Genomic DNA, 20053 nt, shown 5'->3' on the forward strand with positions numbered 1-20053 from the left:
ATTTTTATTTATATTTTTTATTATCAAGATAAATATATAATTTAAATATTGTACTGTGAGAATAAAAACATCATTTTTAATGTTGTTATCATATCTTCCATGTAAATTTTATATTTTATTTAAACAAAGCAAAAATTGTACAAGTTAATTATACAGTGTTTGGAACATTGATCAAATAGTATCACAACTTTTTTAATAAATATTCTTTATCATCAAGATAAATATAAAATTTAAATATTGTAAGATGAGAATAAAAACATATTTGTAACACCCTGTCCCAAACTACATCGGAATTCTTGCACGTTGATCGAGATTGATCGTTGACTGAATGGGTCAAAAGTTGACTTTTTGTTCCAGTTGAAATTTCTAGTTGATCGTGGTGCCATGGCGAAATACATGATGCCCCTAGTTCATAGACTAATAGCACGTCGAAAACGGAACTACGGTTTGAAAGTTATGGGCAAAACAAGTCGAGATTCAAACTATCCAAAAGGTGCCGAGAGTTGACTTTTTATGGTTGTAGAATTTTGTTTTGACTTTCATATGGCTGTAAAGTACTCGTCGATACGAGTTCATAAACTAACGCTTAAATTGGATATCTGGTTAAAAAGTTATGGACATGTGAAGTTTTCCGAATACCGTAATAATTTATTATATCTGGCTTAAGTGAACAGTGATGCCACGTGTTGACATCTGAGAGGTCCACGTGGGTGAACAGTGTCACCCACGGTGGCTTTTATTTTGGCAAAACGGGGGGGAAGGAGAGAGAAAGAGAAAGATGAGAGAGAGAGGGAGAGAGAAAACCACCGGCTGCCGGAGTTGTCAATTTTTCCGGCCGAATCTTGCCACACGCGCCGACCAGACAGGAGTGCCTCTCCATTCCCGACCAAACCCCAAAATTTCACGGCCAACCGATCGGCGACGCACCCGGATCGGGGCTTTTTCCGGCCGAGGCGCCGATTCCTTCAACCGCCGAGATCTCCACATTCCGGCCTCCATTTTTGTCACCGCCAGTCCCGTTGAGACCCTCTCCCTTCGATTTACAAAACCCCCAAAAATCTCAGCCACCAGCCACCGCACGCGCCGCCAGCGGCGACGATTGCCGGTGACCGCGACAGCTCGCTGGGAAATTACTATTCCGGCGAGTACCCAGTTACACCGCCGATCCCTCCCACTAATTCCGACCCCCTGAATCCAAATCCGGGGTCTTTTTTCCTCCAATTCGCGACGGTTCGAGAGAATCGAAGAGTTGAATCCCAAAAGTTTTCCGGCGAGATTCCGGCCACCTCGGGTCAGATCTCCGGGAAGTAAGACCGGATTCGTAATGCTCATCCCTCAAGCTTCGATTCGGTATATTGCTCGTCAATTTTGGTTGTTGTTTGTGTTCGCTCCCAGGGTACCCATTTGGGTGTTACCCGATTAAAATATTAAAATAATTGGTTTTGTGTACTGTGAATATTTTAGGTGCACGTGGGGTAGTGGAGTTGATCCTGCGGAGGATCTTGATTAACATACGTGCTTAAGGTGAGTGACCCACCTTAAAAACTATTTTCGGGTGATGATTTATATTTATTTGGTGATATTTGAATATTTGGAAAAGATATGTATGTGGTTGGAATTTTATAAAATTGGGTATTTATTTAATAATGTCAAATTTCGGATGTTTGGTTATATGCATACATATATATATTTTGATGCCATGATTGAATATTGGAGAAATTCAAAGAATTTATGATCTAAATTCTGGATTGTTACTATTATTATTTTTACCGAGAATTTTCATGTACAATCAAGGGCTTATGAAGAGAAAATATATTTAAATATTTTTTGTGAGCCTTATATATTATTTTGGAGGAAAAAATTGATTTAAAGGATTTGAAGAAAAATATTTGTATGATGGTACTGTATGTTTTAAAAAGGTAATTATGCATTTATAATGCGAGGTGGTTGATTTCATGGTTTTGAGTAAACCATATTTCTTTTCTATATTGATGATTTATGGTGAGAAATGCAAGGAATGTGGGATTGAAGATTTTTATAACTCCCACGGTAAATTTCGAAAATTTTTGGTAATAATAAAAATGGGCTATTGGTATTTATTTTATTTTAATTATTTTAGACGCACTTATGCAGTACCGGTGTTCTGTACTGTACATGAGATTGTGATTAGCGCGCAGGTTTTAGTCTCCCGCGAGTTACCTATGGACCTGAGGGCAGGCCGGTTTAGTATAATGCACATAACCGCCCTCCTCCTAGGCCGGGATGACAGTCTCCCATGAGTTACCTACGGACTTGAGGGCAGGCCGGTTTAGTATAGTACACATAACCGCCCTCCTCCTAGGCCGGGATGACAGGTTTTAGCAGCGGCGCTGTCGGGACACCGAAGCGACCGTATGCCGGTTCTCTCTTTAACCCCTGCATGAGGGTGCTCGGGACACTGAGTACCGTAGGGCATCACTGGTATATAGTGTGGTGCATCAGGCTATTTTCGATCTGAATTTTTAAGCTTATTATTTGGAAATACTATTCAATTAAAATGGTTAATTTATTTAAGTTTTACCGTTTATTTCAAACAAATAATTTTGTGGTATTTTTCCATATGATTTATTAATTGTTATTCAAAATTTACTTTATTCCGGATTATTTTTCTGAGTGCATTGGGTTCCAAAAATTGTTGCATTTTATTAGTAATTATTGATTAAACATTTTCATATAAATTGTGGTGCTCTATATTATTATTTGCATGATTTTGTATTTTAAATGTTGATATTCCATCTAGTTATTATTTAATTAATTATTTATTGGCTACCTTGATTTTGGGGAAATATAATTGCTGGGTTTTGTGAAATGTTTTAAAAGGGAAACTTTTTCAACCGAGTGAACCGTGAGGGTTTTGAGAGAAATTATTATTTTCAATTAATTATTATTTATTTGCTCATTTATTGTTAATTATTCAAATATGCTATAATTTTCGTTACTATTATAATTGTACAGTAGATAGGGTCACTCACTGAAATGATTAGCATCTCACGTTTTTAAATTCCGTTCCCTTAGGTTCGGGCTGGTGGACGACATCAGAATCAACTCGACGTTTGTTGCTGTTGAGTTTCAAGAGTTATGCTTCCTTGTATTCTATTGTATTATTGTTTCCCATTTTATGTTGTATAACTTTCACACTCATCTGTAACTTTGATGCTCTGTACATTTACTGGACCTATTGTAACACCCCGTCCCGAATCGCACCGGAATCCGTGCACGTTGACCGAGGTTGACCGTTGACCGTTGACCGAAGGGGTCAAAGTTGACTTTTTGACTCGGTGGGAATTTCGAGTTGACCAGGGTACCGTGGCGAAGTGCATGACGCCCTGAGTTCGTAGACTAGTAGCACGTCGAAAACGGAGCTACGGTTTGAAAGTTATGGGCAAAACAAGTTGAAGTGTAAACTGTCTAAAAGGTGCCGGGAGTTGACTTTTTCTTGTGATGTAATTGTGAGTTGACTCTTGTATGGTTGTAAAGTACTCGTCGATACGAGTTCATAGACTAGCGGCACGCTTAAATCGGACATCCGGTTAAAAAGTTATGGACGTTTGAAGTTTACCGGATACTGTATTATTTTAATATTTTTTTTGGGTCGGTGAACAGTGAAACGCCACGTGTCAGTTTCTGATTGGTCCACGTGGCATGAACAGTGTCATGCAGGGGTTTTATTTGTTAAAACACTCGGGGAAGAGAGAGAAAGAGAGAGAAGAGAGAGAAAGAGAGAGAGGAGAGAGAAAGAGAGAGCCACCGCCGGCCACCGGATTTTGCCACTGTTCCGGCCGAGTTACTGTACACGCGCCGGACAGAAAGCTTGCCCACCTCATTTCCGGCAAAACCTCCAAATTTCACGGCGAACGGCCGCCGGACGCGCCCGGATCGGACGTCCGAAGTTTGGCGGCGATTTTTCTCCCTCCACCGCCGGCCACCGCGAATCGGCACTATTCCGGCCGATCTACAGTACACGCGCCATACACCCAGCATCCTCTCCTCAAGTCCGGCCTACCCACCAAAAATCACGGCCATCGGACCACCGACGCGCCGGGATCGGAGCGTTTTCCGGCGAGGGGTCGAAAATCTTCAAACGGTGATTTCTCCGCCGTCCGACCTCCGTTTTGCTCACCGTCGGTCCCGTTGGATTGCTCTCCTCACGATCTACAAATCTGCAAAATTTCACAGCAAACGGCCACCGTCGGAAATTACTGTTCCGGCGACGGTTGCCGGTGACGTGGCGGCCGCCGGAAATCACTGTTCCGGCGAGTACCCCGAAAATTCCGGCCAGCTCCAGTCCGCAGTGTTCGACCTCCTGAACCCAAATCCGACTTCCGTTTCCACCAATTCGCGACGGTTTGGGAGAATTGCGGAGCCGAAACCCGAAAAGCTTCCCGATAAAATTCCGACCCCGTCGGGTACGATCATCGGAAATTAAGACCGGATCTGTGATTAGCATCACTCGAGCTTCGATTCGGTATATAATTCGTAAATTTTAGTTATCGTTTGGTGTTCGCTCCCCGGGTACCCATTTAGGGATTACCCGAATAAAATATTAATATTTGTGGTTTTGGTACTGTGGATGTTTTAGGTGCACGTGCAAGTAGCGGAGTCAATCCTACGGAGGATCTTGATTGAGATACGTGCACAAGGTGAGTGACCCACCTTCAAATTAATTTTGGGAAATTTAATTGATGAATATATTATGTGTGAATTAAATATTTGGAATTTAATTTCTATGTGCCAAATATTTATTGGATTTATTGTAGAATTATTTATGAATTTATTGGATTTAAGAAAATGCGAATTCTACAAATTTATGCCATGTGGAATTATTTTATGGTTTTGAGGATTTTGAAATTGGTGTGGTTTTAATGGTAAATTGGGCACGATTTGATTTTCAAATATTTCAAGGAAAATATCTGGTTATGTTGGTGATTTCAATTTTTATAAAATATGCCCATGGAATATTATGAGATTTGATTATGATATTTCGAGAAATTATTATGCTTGGAAAAATGTGGATATTTGAATTGATGGATTTTGGGAGTTGGTGGATTTGAAAACCATGGAATTTATGGTATTGATTATAAAGAAATTACGGAGAATTTCCGGGTTCAAGCGGATGGATTATGCCCGCTATGCTTATGAAAAATGTGAAATTTGTTTTATAATTTAAAATTGTGAAATTTATGATTTTTAGATGCACCGTGCACGTACTGGTGTTCTGATTATGTGATATGGTATATGTGATATGGTTAGTGTGCACACGGTTGTGATTAGCGCGCAGGTGGGTGTGATTAGCGCGCAGGTGATGTGATTAGCGCGCAGGTGGGTGTGAGTAGCGCGCAGTTGATATTATGAGGGTGTCCTGTGGATGCCATCGGAGAGGGCGGCCACCCCCCTTTGGCCGGGACACCAGGTTAGCAGCGGCGCAGTGGGACGCCACGCGACCGTATGCCGGTTTCTTTCTATAACCTCCTGTCTGGCGGTACCTTGGGACGCTGGGTACTGTTGGCGCCACTGGTATATAGTGGGTGCATCAAATGATTTTCAGAACTGTGTTTTAAAAATAAAATGTTTGGAAACTGTATTGGAATTAAAAATATAATATTACTGTTCTGGTATTTAATTGATGTCTTGGTTTTCGGGGAATATGAATAAAGGGTTTTGTGACAATGTTTTAAAAGGGGAACTTTTCCAACTGAGAGAATTGTAAGGGTTTTGAGAGAAATTATTATTTCCAAATAATTATTATTTATACTTATTACTGTGATATTATATGGTATAGTAGTAGGGTCGCTCACTGAGATGATTAGCATCTCACACTCTTAAATTCCGTTCCTCTAGGTACCAGGTTGTCGGCGTTCACTCGGAGCGGACTTGATCTTCCTCGCTGTTTTAGTTCGTACTGTACCCTGTTCTTCTTTATTGCAGTTGTACTATTTCTTTCACTCTTGTTGTATTTATCTTGCACTGGATTACTGTATTTTTGTTTTGAAGTGCTGAAATTTGTGGAACCAGTTTGTAGTTTGTGGGAGGAATAAGGGGATATTTTTGAAGTGTGTTTTCAGTGCAGGTAAATTTGTGGTAAGTAAATCCCTTAGGGGAGGTGCTGCCGGATTTTCCGTTGGAAGGTTCGGTGGTATTTCCCTGGGATCAGGGCTGTCTAGGGTTCCGGAGGAGGAATTCTGGACGGGTCCTGACAGTTGGTATCAGAGCTCTAGGTTCTAGTATTCCGAAGGGACTGTGCATTGTTGTGTGTCCCATCCATGTCTAGTCTCTCGTTTTACCCGCGTGGAAGCGTTCTTTCTGTTTGTCTCGAAGTAAATTCGTTGCCCGAGTTTGAATAACTCTAATCTTCGAGGGTGTCAATGAGGATCATCTAGCCTAACAGGAAATTCCTATGGCCTAGTCGATGGTCGAGGATGCCTTTTCTTTTTGAAGGTCAAGCTTATCATCGTGAATGGTATCCGTTTCGTTCATGGAGAAGAAGGATGATTGCCTAAGGATGTGTGTCGATCGATTTCAAGGCGTCAAAATATTTTCCCGATCGATTATCATAATTTAAATGCTTTTCAAAGTGGTATTTGAAATTAAAGGTGTTTTATTCAAGTATTTTTGGTTTGTGTTCGTACATGTATTTGTATGTTATATCGTTTGATATTATACTGCACCATATGGAGGCGGCGAACCAATGTGGTCCATGTAGAGCTAGCCCCATGATCATGTTGCCTACGAGCCCGGGGAATTGGACGGCCAATATAGGCAACCACCCTGGTTTGTATTGGTAGCAGAGTGTCGGCGACAGTTGGAATCATGGATTACGTAACATGTAGAAGGTGTTGTACGTACCTCCATTACAAGCGTGCATATTTTATTTTATGCTATGGATTTTAAGATATGAATTTCAATGTGGAGTTTTAACAATTGCCTATGCAAGTTAGGTATATTGAAAAATATATTTTATTATTTGTTTTATGTTATGGTTTTTCCAAGAGCGACTTAAGGGTTAAGTATCGCCAGTCGAGAATCCAAAGTAGGGTATCGTTGATTTCAAAAAGGAGATCTTAAAGGAAGCACGCGATTCAAAGTATGCGATACACCCCAAGGGTACCAAGACGTATGGAATGCTCACTGGATGACATGGTGGTTTGGCACGATAAAGGAAGTTGCAAGATCCGAATAAAGGTACTTAAGTCACCGACAAGTAAAGTAGGGAGATGTAAATATGGATTTCGTGCTTAAACTATCGTTCACAAAGAGAAGGTACGACAGCGTTTAGAGAATCAAGCAAGCTCCGGATAGCGACTAAAGTTCTACTTGGTGGTTGATGAGGTTAATGAGATGAGGATGATTCCTTAGGCATGGTTGGATGTTTAAGCATGGTTATTTTCATTCTAGAAGCTAAGATCTTGATATCTTATTTCCTTGGAGATTTAAGGTTCGTATTGGTGGTGCTTTATCGATTCAAGGTGGTTGATATTGTTGGTGATAATTTACAATGATAAGGAGTATGATTTTTGGGACGGAGTTAGAATTTAAGAAGTGTGGAATACTTTATTGGGTTAAGGATCTAGTGATTTGTTCATAGTATTGGTGGTGATGCTAGAATTAAGATTTAAATTTCTTATTGCTTGAGGTGTGGATTCATGGAATTTATTTGAAATAAGGGAAACTTAGGGTTTTCAAGAATGGTATTTGGATGTTGAGAATTTTATTCATGACCTTGATGAATTTAGTTAAAAGAAAGATTGATGTTTGTCGAGGTTAAGACTATTGGTTAATCAATGAGGAGCAAGGGTTTTATAATTGTAAGTACTAGGAGGGTAATCGAAGATAAGTGAATTAATCTCAACCTTAACTTGGTGATACCAGTATTTGAGGAAATTAGACTTAAGTTCTAATCTTACCTTTTAAAGTGCTGATCGAGTCACGAGAGTTGGTTGTTGGTTTAAGGATGCATGCTTTAGATTCTCGTGGACCAATTTGAATATCCTTAATTAGTGGGCATGAGAATGAAAGTTGCACAAGAGGAAAGTTAAAGTCACTATTAGGCGTGATGGTAGTGTAGTGATCATGGATAAGGCCTCTAGTATACTTGCTAAGTTACGCTGCCGACAAGTGGAAGCGGGAAAGCAGACATCGGCATGCATTGTAATTCATGTGTTGTTGCTACAAAAGAACATCGAATACCTGTCAGTCGAGGAAGCGATGTGGAAACTCGAGGCACTACTTGTATGGAGCCACGTGCCAAATCTATACCGACCACAAGAGCCTCAAGTATATTTTCACTCAGAAGGAGTTAAATATGAGGCAAAGGCGATGGATGGAGTTGTTAAAGGATTAGGACTGTGTGATTGATTATCACCCGGGTAAGGCGAATGTAGTGGCAGATGCTTTGAGTAGGAAGGCTACTGGATCCCTTGCTCACATCCAAGTCATCCAACTACCTCTCATGGTGGAGTTGAAGAAGATGGGGGTGTTAATGCATATGCATCCTTCAGGAGTTCTCATGGCTAGCTTCCAGGTACGACCGGTGTTGGTGGATCGTATAGTAGAGACCCAAATGGAAGATCCTAAGTTGAGGACAATTAAGGGCAAGGTACAAGAAGGTCTTGATCCGGAATTTTCCATAAGGAGGGATGGAGCCCTCGTGTATAAAGGACGACTTTGCGTTCCGGATATCCCAGGACTCAAGAAGGAGATTTTGGAGGAGGCGCATAGCTCGATGTATGCGATGCATCCTGGGAGTACCAAGATGTATCGGACGCTTGTTAAGTATTATTGGTGGATTGGTATGAAGAGAGAAGTGGCAGACTTTGTATCAAAATGTTTGATTTGTCAACAAGTGAAAGCAGAAAGACAGAAGCCTTCGGGACTACTCCAACCTTTACCGATTCCCGTGTGGAAGTGGGAAGAACTCAACATGGACTTCGTATTCAAGCTTCCTTCCACACCTAGAAGGTACGACGGCATTTGGGTAATCATTGATCGTCTCACCAAGTCGGCACACTTCCTACCGGTACGAGAACGTTTTTCGCCCGAGAAGTTAGCCCAGTTGTTCGTGCAACGCATTGTAAGTCTTCATGGAGTACCGTTAGCCATCGTCTCCGATCGAGATCCGCGCTTTACTTCACGACTATGGCGGAAGTTGGCTGATGCACTAGGAGCAAGACTTAACTACAGCACCGCTTTTCACCCACAATCTGATGGACAAGCAGAGCGCACAATCCAGACATTAGAAGACATGCTAAGGTCTTGCATTATGCAATTTAGCGGTAGCTGGGATGAACAACTGCCACTGATAGAGTTTGTCTACAACAACAGTTATCAAGCGAGTACTGGAATGTCCCCGTATGAAGCTTTATATGGGAGGCAGTGTCGGACACCTTTGTGTTGGAGTGAGGTAGGAGAAGAGAGGCTCCTTGCAACAACTAATGCGGTCGGATCTGAGTATTTAAGGATGACCTTGGACAAGGTGAAGATCATTAGGGATCGATTGAAGGTTGCCCAAGATAGACAGAAGAGTTACGCCGATGTGCGTAGAAAGGATTTGGAATTCGAGGTAGGAGATTGGGTATTCCTAAAACTATCTCCATGGAAAGGAGTAGTACGTTTTGGACGACGAGGTAAGTTGGGTCCTCGTTATATTGGGCCTTACGAGGTTACGGAGAGGATTGGCCCGGTGGCGTATAGGTTGGCGTTACCGGAAGAGCTAGCTCGAGTACACAACGTGTTTCATGTGTCGATGCTACGGAAGTATATTGCAGACCCTTCGCACGTACTCGAGAGTCCGGATATAGAGATAAGGGAAGATCTTTCGTATGTGGAGCAGCCAGTACAGATTTTGGATCGCGAGGAACGCACGCTACGCAACAAGACTATTCCTCTAGTTAAGGTCTTATGGCGGAACCACTTGGTCGAGGAAGCAACGTGGGAACCCGAAGCACAGATGCGTGAGCAGTACCCGTATCTGTTCCAGTGACGTGCGGAAATTTCGAGGACGAAATTTTTGTAAGGGGGGAAGGCTGTAACACCCCGTCCCGAATCGCACCGGAATCCGTGCACGTTGACCGAGGTTGACCGTTGACCGTTGACCGAAGGGGTCAAAGTTGACTTTTTGACTCGGTGGGAATTTCGAGTTGACCAGGGTACCGTGGCGAAGTGCATGACGCCCTGAGTTCGTAGACTAGTAGCACGTCGAAAACGGAGCTACGGTTTGAAAGTTATGGGCAAAACAAGTTGAAGTGTAAACTGTCTAAAAGGTGCCGGGAGTTGACTTTTTCTTGTGATGTAATTGTGAGTTGACTCTTGTATGGTTGTAAAGTACTCGTCGATACGAGTTCATAGACTAGCGGCACGCTTAAATCGGACATCCGGTTAAAAAGTTATGGACGTTTGAAGTTTACCGGATACTGTATTATTTTAATATTTTTTTTGGGTCGGTGAACAGTGAAACGCCACGTGTCAGTTTCTGATTGGTCCACGTGGCATGAACAGTGTCATGCAGGGGTTTTATTTGTTAAAACACTCGGGGAAGAGAGAGAAAGAGAGAGAAGAGAGAGAAAGAGAGAGAGGAGAGAGAAAGAGAGAGCCACCGCCGGCCACCGGATTTTGCCACTGTTCCGGCCGAGTTACTGTACACGCGCCGGACAGAAAGCTTGCCCACCTCATTTCCGGCAAAACCTCCAAATTTCACGGCGAACGGCCGCCGGACGCGCCCGGATCGGACGTCCGAAGTTTGGCGGCGATTTTTCTCCCTCCACCGCCGGCCACCGCGAATCGGCACTATTCCGGCCGATCTACAGTACACGCGCCATACACCCAGCATCCTCTCCTCAAGTCCGGCCTACCCACCAAAAATCACGGCCATCGGACCACCGACGCGCCGGGATCGGAGCGTTTTCCGGCGAGGGGTCGAAAATCTTCAAACGGTGATTTCTCCGCCGTCCGACCTCCGTTTTGCTCACCGTCGGTCCCGTTGGATTGCTCTCCTCACGATCTACAAATCTGCAAAATTTCACAGCAAACGGCCACCGTCGGAAATTACTGTTCCGGCGACGGTTGCCGGTGACGTGGCGGCCGCCGGAAATCACTGTTCCGGCGAGTACCCCGAAAATTCCGGCCAGCTCCAGTCCGCAGTGTTCGACCTCCTGAACCCAAATCCGACTTCCGTTTCCACCAATTCGCGACGGTTTGGGAGAATTGCGGAGCCGAAACCCGAAAAGCTTCCCGATAAAATTCCGACCCCGTCGGGTACGATCATCGGAAATTAAGACCGGATCTGTGATTAGCATCACTCGAGCTTCGATTCGGTATATAATTCGTAAATTTTAGTTATCGTTTGGTGTTCGCTCCCCGGGTACCCATTTAGGGATTACCCGAATAAAATATTAATATTTGTGGTTTTGGTACTGTGGATGTTTTAGGTGCACGTGCAAGTAGCGGAGTCAATCCTACGGAGGATCTTGATTGAGATACGTGCACAAGGTGAGTGACCCACCTTCAAATTAATTTTGGGAAATTTAATTGATGAATATATTATGTGTGAATTAAATATTTGGAATTTAATTTCTATGTGCCAAATATTTATTGGATTTATTGTAGAATTATTTATGAATTTATTGGATTTAAGAAAATGCGAATTCTACAAATTTATGCCATGTGGAATTATTTTATGGTTTTGAGGATTTTGAAATTGGTGTGGTTTTAATGGTAAATTGGGCACGATTTGATTTTCAAATATTTCAAGGAAAATATCTGGTTATGTTGGTGATTTCAATTTTTATAAAATATGCCCATGGAATATTATGAGATTTGATTATGATATTTCGAGAAATTATTATGCTTGGAAAAATGTGGATATTTGAATTGATGGATTTTGGGAGTTGGTGGATTTGAAAACCATGGAATTTATGGTATTGATTATAAAGAAATTACGGAGAATTTCCGGGTTCAAGCGGATGGATTATGCCCGCTATGCTTATGAAAAATGTGAAATTTGTTTTATAATTTAAAATTGTGAAATTTATGATTTTTAGATGCACCGTGCACGTACTGGTGTTCTGATTATGTGATATGGTATATGTGATATGGTTAGTGTGCACACGGTTGTGATTAGCGCGCAGGTGGGTGTGATTAGCGCGCAGGTGATGTGATTAGCGCGCAGGTGGGTGTGAGTAGCGCGCAGTTGATATTATGAGGGTGTCCTGTGGATGCCATCGGAGAGGGCGGCCACCCCCCTTTGGCCGGGACACCAGGTTAGCAGCGGCGCAGTGGGACGCCACGCGACCGTATGCCGGTTTCTTTCTATAACCTCCTGTCTGGCGGTACCTTGGGACGCTGGGTACTGTTGGCGCCACTGGTATATAGTGGGTGCATCAAATGATTTTCAGAACTGTGTTTTAAAAATAAAATGTTTGGAAACTGTATTGGAATTAAAAATATAATATTACTGTTCTGGTATTTAATTGATGTCTTGGTTTTCGGGGAATATGAATAAAGGGTTTTGTGACAATGTTTTAAAAGGGGAACTTTTCCAACTGAGAGAATTGTAAGGGTTTTGAGAGAAATTATTATTTCCAAATAATTATTATTTATACTTATTACTGTGATATTATATGGTATAGTAGTAGGGTCGCTCACTGAGATGATTAGCATCTCACACTCTTAAATTCCGTTCCTCTAGGTACCAGGTTGTCGGCGTTCACTCGGAGCGGACTTGATCTTCCTCGCTGTTTTAGTTCGTACTGTACCCTGTTCTTCTTTATTGCAGTTGTACTATTTCTTTCACTCTTGTTGTATTTATCTTGCACTGGATTACTGTATTTTTGTTTTGAAGTGCTGAAATTTGTGGAACCAGTTTGTAGTTTGTGGGAGGAATAAGGGGATATTTTTGAAGTGTGTTTTCAGTGCAGGTAAATTTGTGGTAAGTAAATCCCTTAGGGGAGGTGCTGCCGGATTTTCCGTTGGAAGGTTCGGTGGTATTTCCCTGGGATCAGGGCTGTCTAGGGTTCCGGAGGAGGAATTCTGGACGGGTCCTGACACCTATTGTATTAATACTGCATGAATTTCCTCTTTATTTTATCGGAGTGCTGAAAGTTGTGGATTAAATTGTAGTAATGTGGGAGGAATAAGGGGATGTTTCTAGAAGTGTATTTTCAGTGCAGGAAAATTGTGATAGTCCAACCCTTAGGGGAGGTTCTGCCGAATTTTCCATTGGAAGGTCCGATAGGGTTTTCCTGGGATCAGAACTTATCTAGGGTTCCGGTGAGGAATTTTGGACGGGTCCTAACATAATTTTAAATACTAAAATCTATTTTCTATGTAAATTATTCATTAAAAAAATAAAAATAAGTATCAATCTTTTAAACCTCCTCTTTTTCTTTCTAAGTATTAGTCTAATTAAACTAAAGTAACTGGACAGTAATTTTAGAGTTACTATTTGTCATCATTTGGTTAGCATCCATTGCTAACATGGTGTTTGATATTTCATTGCACTTACTTATTTATTTATTAACATTTTATACGAAAAATGAAATGGGAGAAAGTGAATTAGTTTGGATAACTTAATTAAATTGTCATCTAACAACATAATGATCATCAATAGTGACAAATAATATTTTTTTTATAATTTTAGGTGAGTTTAAACTATACTCTAAAAGAAAAGGTTTAACTATGTCTCCCGTTAGAGAGATAATGTGTTAATTTCCTCTTCCATTAATCATTCCCTTTATTTGTCATGTTCAAGGAAGAAAAAGTCATCGAAAACTTCGAAATTTCGACAAGAATATCAATTTTCGACGACCGGCGACACCGACAAAGGGGGAAGAAATTGTTGGGAAAATATGTATGGATATATATATATATATATATATATATATATATATATATATATATATATATATATGTAAATACATGTGGAAAAATTAATACAAAAATAAATAAAATTACATAAAATAATTAAAACATATTAGAACCTACAGGTTTTTGTAATTGATCTGCTTTCTGTAAAATTGACCGAGGCCTGTGTGGTACCACAGTGTCCTTTAAAACGTTTTCGCCCACCGGTGCAGGAGTTTTGTGATGAACTGCTCTCAACATACAACAGCTGCAAAAGCTTTCATATCTAGCATCTCTAACAAAAAGGCTAATGTTGTGGAGCTAGATCTGAAGCTTTTTCAGCCATTATATCATGGAAGACGTTCATCACAAAACTCTTGCACCGGTCGGCGAAAACGTCTTAAGAATACTGTGGTACCACACAGGCTTCGGTCAATTTTACAGAAAGCAAATCAATTACAAATACCAACAAGTTTTAATATGTTTTAATTATTTTATGTAATTTTATTTATTTTTGTATTAATTTTTCCACATGTATTTACATATATATATATTCATACATATTTTCCCAACAGAAATATCTGTCCGTGGTGCAAGAGAAATATCGTTGTTGCCGTAAAATATCACCGATACCATCAGAAATCGATAGAAATCTCGAATTTCTGGTGGATAATGGTGAAAGTCTAATGGAGATGTCGGTTATCAGTCGGAAAATTTTAGAAATCTCGGCTATCTCGCTTTCTCATCTCTTTCAGTAGAAGAGAGAACAGGACCTAATTACTTGGTTAGAGAAGAGAAAAAAGAAGAAAAAAGCAGAGAGAAGGAGAAGTCCGTTGGAGCAGTGGTCAAAGAGAGAGAGAGCTTCTGTCCTCCATGGGTTCTTCTTTTGGCTTTAGTTTGGCTTTCTTTGTATCTACCAAATCGAAACAAGAAAACATACTCTTCTTTTTTTCTTTCTTTTTTTTTTTTTTTTTTTGAACCTCAAAACCAACTTAAATTTTGTTTAATTTACTTCCACTGTGCTAGAAAGCTTCAATGCTTCTTTCACTATTATGGAATTCTTCATGATTGGTGCAAAAAAAGCTTCCATTCCATGGTGATAATTTCCATGTTGAAATTATATTTTTTCATAAATTTAAATTTTATTTATTTATGATTTATCAAAACTAATTTTACACTGAATTTAAATAAAAAAAACAATAATATCTAATAAATCATATGTGAAAAATTAAAAAATAAATAAATAAATAAATCTAGAGATAAGGTTTAAAAAAATATGGGAATGCGGTAAATTGTACTTAAGAATTTAATGTATTTTGATATTATTTGTTAAAAATTTTATATTTTAATGTTAATAGATACTATATTTTTTTATCCACAATAAATTTTAATATTTATGAGCTATTTTATTATTAATATATTTTAATTATTTTTTTATATTATTTTACTATATTAATTATCTTATATGTAAAAATCTGTATTCTAAATTAAATAATTACAGTTTTTATAATTTTATCGATATTTCTATCGATATTAACATTTTTATTGATATTTCTATAAAATTGTATCTTCAATATTTCCGTTGATACTGATATTTTTATCACCGATCATGTCCATGTATTGCAAAGGAAGCAATGACTAAAAACTATATATTATATTTATAAATATATAAATATATAAGCTTGAGCTCACATTAGATCATTATTAAAATTTTAGTATATCATTAAACCTATATTCAACCACTTTTTAAATTTTAAATTCTAAGTCATGATATTTAAAAGACTAACAAATAAAAATCTAACATTTAAACTATCATGTAGTCATGATATGAGCATAACTATATATATCAATACTAATGTCAAAACTTTTTTTTTCAATACTTAGATCGTATCAAATATTAAAATTTAAAATTATATTTATTAATTTATGATTCTAATGAAATTTATTTTTTTCTATTAGGGTTTTAGTACATTTTCAAACTTATATTTGACTATTTTTTGAATTTTTAAATTGTAGCTCTTTGATATAATTCGAAAACTAATAAATAAAAATATAATATTAAAGCCATCAAATATGTGAATCAGACTACATATATATATATAATGTCCATAAATATACCGTTCTTACTTTTAATTATAATTGCTTCTAGACAAGCCATGCACATGAAACATTGGGAGTAATATTGTAATTGTTTTGAGCTGGATAAAGTTTGTTAGAACAACCCAAAAAACAATCGCTCTGTTTGAACGAAAATATGCGGCGGAAACTCAAAAATATATATAAATAAAAGAGTTACAACTCAATGAAAAATAAGAAAAGAAATAGATAACTAAAAAACTTTTTTTGTAAGAATAAAAAAAGAAAACTTTAAAAAAGAAAATCAAAGAAGTCGAGGGTTGTGGTAAGTCACCAACGATCTCAACCGAAATTTAAAAGGATAAGATAGCGATGACTTTTGTATGGGAAGTTACATCCATAGAAAAAGTAGACCGGCGTTGCATAAATTGGACACCAAGTATCAGTTGGTAAGTAAAGGGTGAACCACATATTCAGGGACGAGTTTGATTTGAGTGATATTAATCAAGCAATTAAAGCTGTCTAGCTACGATGTCAATGCAACAATAAATTATTTACTAGTTCAGGTCTATAATTTAGGGACCTACTTCTAAATATATGTGTCCCATATATGTAGGAATTTTTTATATTGAACTAATGTAAGAAAACCATGCTACCGACATTGCAAACCTCGTTATCTAAACTAATGGTTAAAATCTTATCACAAACAGGACTAAAAAAAAAAAATGGTTATTTTTAATACTAAATTATTATGTAATTACAATTTCTAAATCCTATTTTAATTAGTAGTTTATTTCAACGGCCTACAATATTTGATTTGGCGTGTACCTTGTTTTTTCCATTGGGCAAGATACGTCAAGGAATTTTTTATTTTTATTTTTATTTTTTTTTTCTTAGGCAATACATGAAGGGTGTTGCATAATAATTTTTATTGAATCTTAATAATAAAAATAAAAATTATACGAGTAATACGTGGGTTTGATGAATTGTCGACGCACTAGATATATATGTATGTGTATATATAGACATATATATATATATATATATATATATATATATATATATAGCAATTAATAGTAGCAAGGTCCAAAAGCGAGAAAGCAGGTAGTCACAAGAAGACAACAAACTTTTTGACAAAGTCCACTGCTAATACATTATAACTCAAGGTACACCCTGACAATCAGCAAAAGACTTAAACAAAGTAAATCAAACATATACATGATGCAGTACTATCACCATTTTTCATCACCACCACAACAGCGGGCGAAATACCTAATTAGACACCTCTTTTTTATTATTACTTCTCAAGTTCTAATTTCCACCATGACAAAAAGTGCCTCTCATCATGACTTCAGCAACCTGCAAAAGTAACAATGGAAAATATACCAAAAATTTAATTTCAGCGCCCATATTGTGCAATAATAATAGTCAGAAAATTATTCACCAAAAAATAATAGTCAGAAAAAAATATATATTTTTTTGTTTGTGAATTTGAAAATTGATATTATCTCTAATGGGAAAAATGCAGATGACCTCCAAAAACGCCATTAATTTCTATATACCCTAATATATAAAAGGGCTAGATTGGAAAATTTTATGGTACAAAATTATTATAAAAACCAGTTTTCTGTTCTAAATTACCATTATTTTATTCCTCTAGGAAATTTTGGTCATATTTGTGGAATTATAAATACAGATGTACATTGATTTTCTAATTCGTCAAACAGAAAGGTTTAGATTGACGAGGAAAACAACAAAAAATTGTTCAACAAACTTTTAATGCACGGATTTTTTGCCCATTGCTAGACACAAATCAACGGTTGAAAACAAAATCAACCCAAACAAACAAATAAACAAAACATGTAACTAATCAAACTTACCAAAGCATATATGCGATAAATACTAGATATTATATAATATAATATTACATCTAGTCGCTATCGCTGCTGCTGCTATCATGGCCATGTTCATGACCATGCTCATGCTTCTTCTTCTCCTTCTTCTTCTTCTTCTCACCCTTGTCCTGTCCTTCACCATGGAGCTTGCCCTTTATCTTCTCCACGAACCCTTCTTTTTGTTCTCCATGGTGCTCAGGCTTGTGCTCTCCATGGTGCTCTACATGTTGTACTCCATGGTGCTCATCTTTGTGCTCTCCATGGTGTTGCTCACCTTTGTGTTGCTCACCTTTGTGTTCCTCAGGCTTATGGCCTCCAATATGGAGGGTCTCACCGATCTTGTTAATGATTCCTGCCATTTTCTTTGTTTCTTGCTTTTTTTTTTCTGAACAAATAAAATAAAATGGTAATTTTCTTTTTTTGATGTGGAAGATTAAGGATCTCCAAAGCTGCTATTTATAGACTTTTAAAATAAGGAAAAACTATAATAAAAATATTCATACGCTACGTGTACGCGGAAATTATGTGGAGGATAAAGATGATAATTTAAGGAAATTGGAAATTGGAAATTGGGATGTGGGGTCCACACGATTTTTTCTTATAGATGGATAAGAATATGGGGACCCAGAATTTACAAATGGGAAAGTATTAAAGAAAGAAGGTTTAATTTGCGTATGACACCTGTCCTCATGATGGTTTTCACGGTTAATTATTCCTTGTATTTTCCATTTATATCACTAAATACATAATTAATTACTAATATTCTAGACCGTTCAAATTTGTTAACCAAATTGTATCCAGTAATTTCACAGAGTTTCATTGATTTTTTCTTTCATAGTCATAAAATATTATTAATTTAACTACTATTAATAAACTATTACATATTTGATTCAATAGTAGCGCTGTTAAAGATAAAAAGTACATTTTCCGATTCAAAATTGAATTTTTGATATGAAGGGAAAACCCCCTAATCCATGTTGTAATAAAATTTTTTTTAAAAAAAATTTGGATGTCAGAATTTTAATAACTAAGTTTGGTACTGTAGCATTGCCGTTAATTAATTTAGTAGATTTTGATTTATTTACCATGTTACCGTGATTCTCGGAATTTTACCAAATAAAAAGTAGATAAATAAAAATAATAAAGTATGCTGTCCCATGTGGGGCGGTTGGATGGGTAGATTCATTTCAATAACGTGATCCAGTCTAAGTTCAATCCTGACTTTGGTTGACCAGTACAGTTTTATTATTATTTTTTTTTTTAATAATTCATCTCATTTATAAATTATTTAAAAAAAAATTTATTATTTAAATTTATGTTTTCATAGATAAAAATATAAATATTTTATCATTAAAATTATCTGTTTCATCTTGTTATTTCCTATTTGTGGATAGAAAATTAGAGTCGATATTTAATTATAATTTTTATTCATTTCATTTTCTTTTTTTCTTTTTTTTTTTTTTGTGGGGGGAAACAACAATACTAGATTCATTAAATTTTGAGTATCAAATAACTCTGAATTTTGACAAAAATGAATTGGATTTATATGTCAACCATTAACAAGCTTCTACATCATTTAGCCAAAAAAAGATAAATCTTCTACATCATTGTATCCAAATTTTTAGAAACAAATCTGATAGGTTTAGCATTATTTACCATTTCATTTATAATGGAAATTCTGTGTCTTGTGCATTTTATAATAACACTATGTATTTTTATAAATAATTTATTTTAATGTACAATTAAAATTTAAAATCTAAATGATGAAGTTATAACTGTTTAACACCTATTATACAATAGTTTTGATTATAAAATAGGTGACCAAAAATCTATTAATTTGTTCTATTCTTTTTACTTTTTGGGACATGTGTTATTTTTACGACTTCATCACTTTTAAGCTTTATTTTTAAAGAATATCGAGAAAAAAAATTATACTTTTAAAAGAAAAATAGTGATAAAAAGGATAATTTTAATGATTAAGTAATTTTATCTATACTATAAGAATATAGATTAGAAATTTAGAATAATTTGTAATTTAAAAAAAAACATAATAGGAATAAAAGAAGGTTGGATTCTTTTTCTTTTTTTTTTTGTAAATAATAAAAGTTGGATTCTAATAGAGAAAGAACTTTATAACATCTCCAATTTCAACCTACTTTTTAAATTAAATTAAAAGATCAATAAAACTATAAAAGAAAGAGCCACTTTGG

The 20053-nt window shown here is 37.2% G+C and overlaps 1 protein-coding gene across 1 annotated transcript; it reads right to left on the reverse strand.

Annotated features, from left to right (window-relative positions):
* Positions 1–17053: 17053 nt before the first annotated feature.
* Positions 17054–18283, reverse strand: LOC107432766 (protein SRC1). Its single transcript, XM_016043952.4, has 2 exons — positions 17829–18283; positions 17054–17307 (listed from the first exon to the last, which is right to left on the reverse strand). Exon 1 carries the CDS (start codon positions 18200–18202, stop codon positions 17879–17881), a length of 324 nt encoding a protein of 107 aa, XP_015899438.1. The 5' UTR covers positions 18203–18283; the 3' UTR covers positions 17054–17307; positions 17829–17878.
* Positions 18284–20053: the final 1770 nt, after the last annotated feature.

The sequence above is a fragment of the Ziziphus jujuba genome, chromosome 11, assembly GCF_031755915.1.
Source record: "Ziziphus jujuba cultivar Dongzao chromosome 11, ASM3175591v1".
Classification (NCBI taxonomy): domain Eukaryota; kingdom Viridiplantae; phylum Streptophyta; class Magnoliopsida; order Rosales; family Rhamnaceae; genus Ziziphus; species Ziziphus jujuba.

What these genes read in the sequence shown, in the direction of transcription:
- LOC107432766 (XM_016043952.4), bottom strand. Translation starts at nt 18,202, where the DNA reads ATGGCAGGAATCATTAACAAGATCGGTGAGACCCTCCATATTGGAGGC.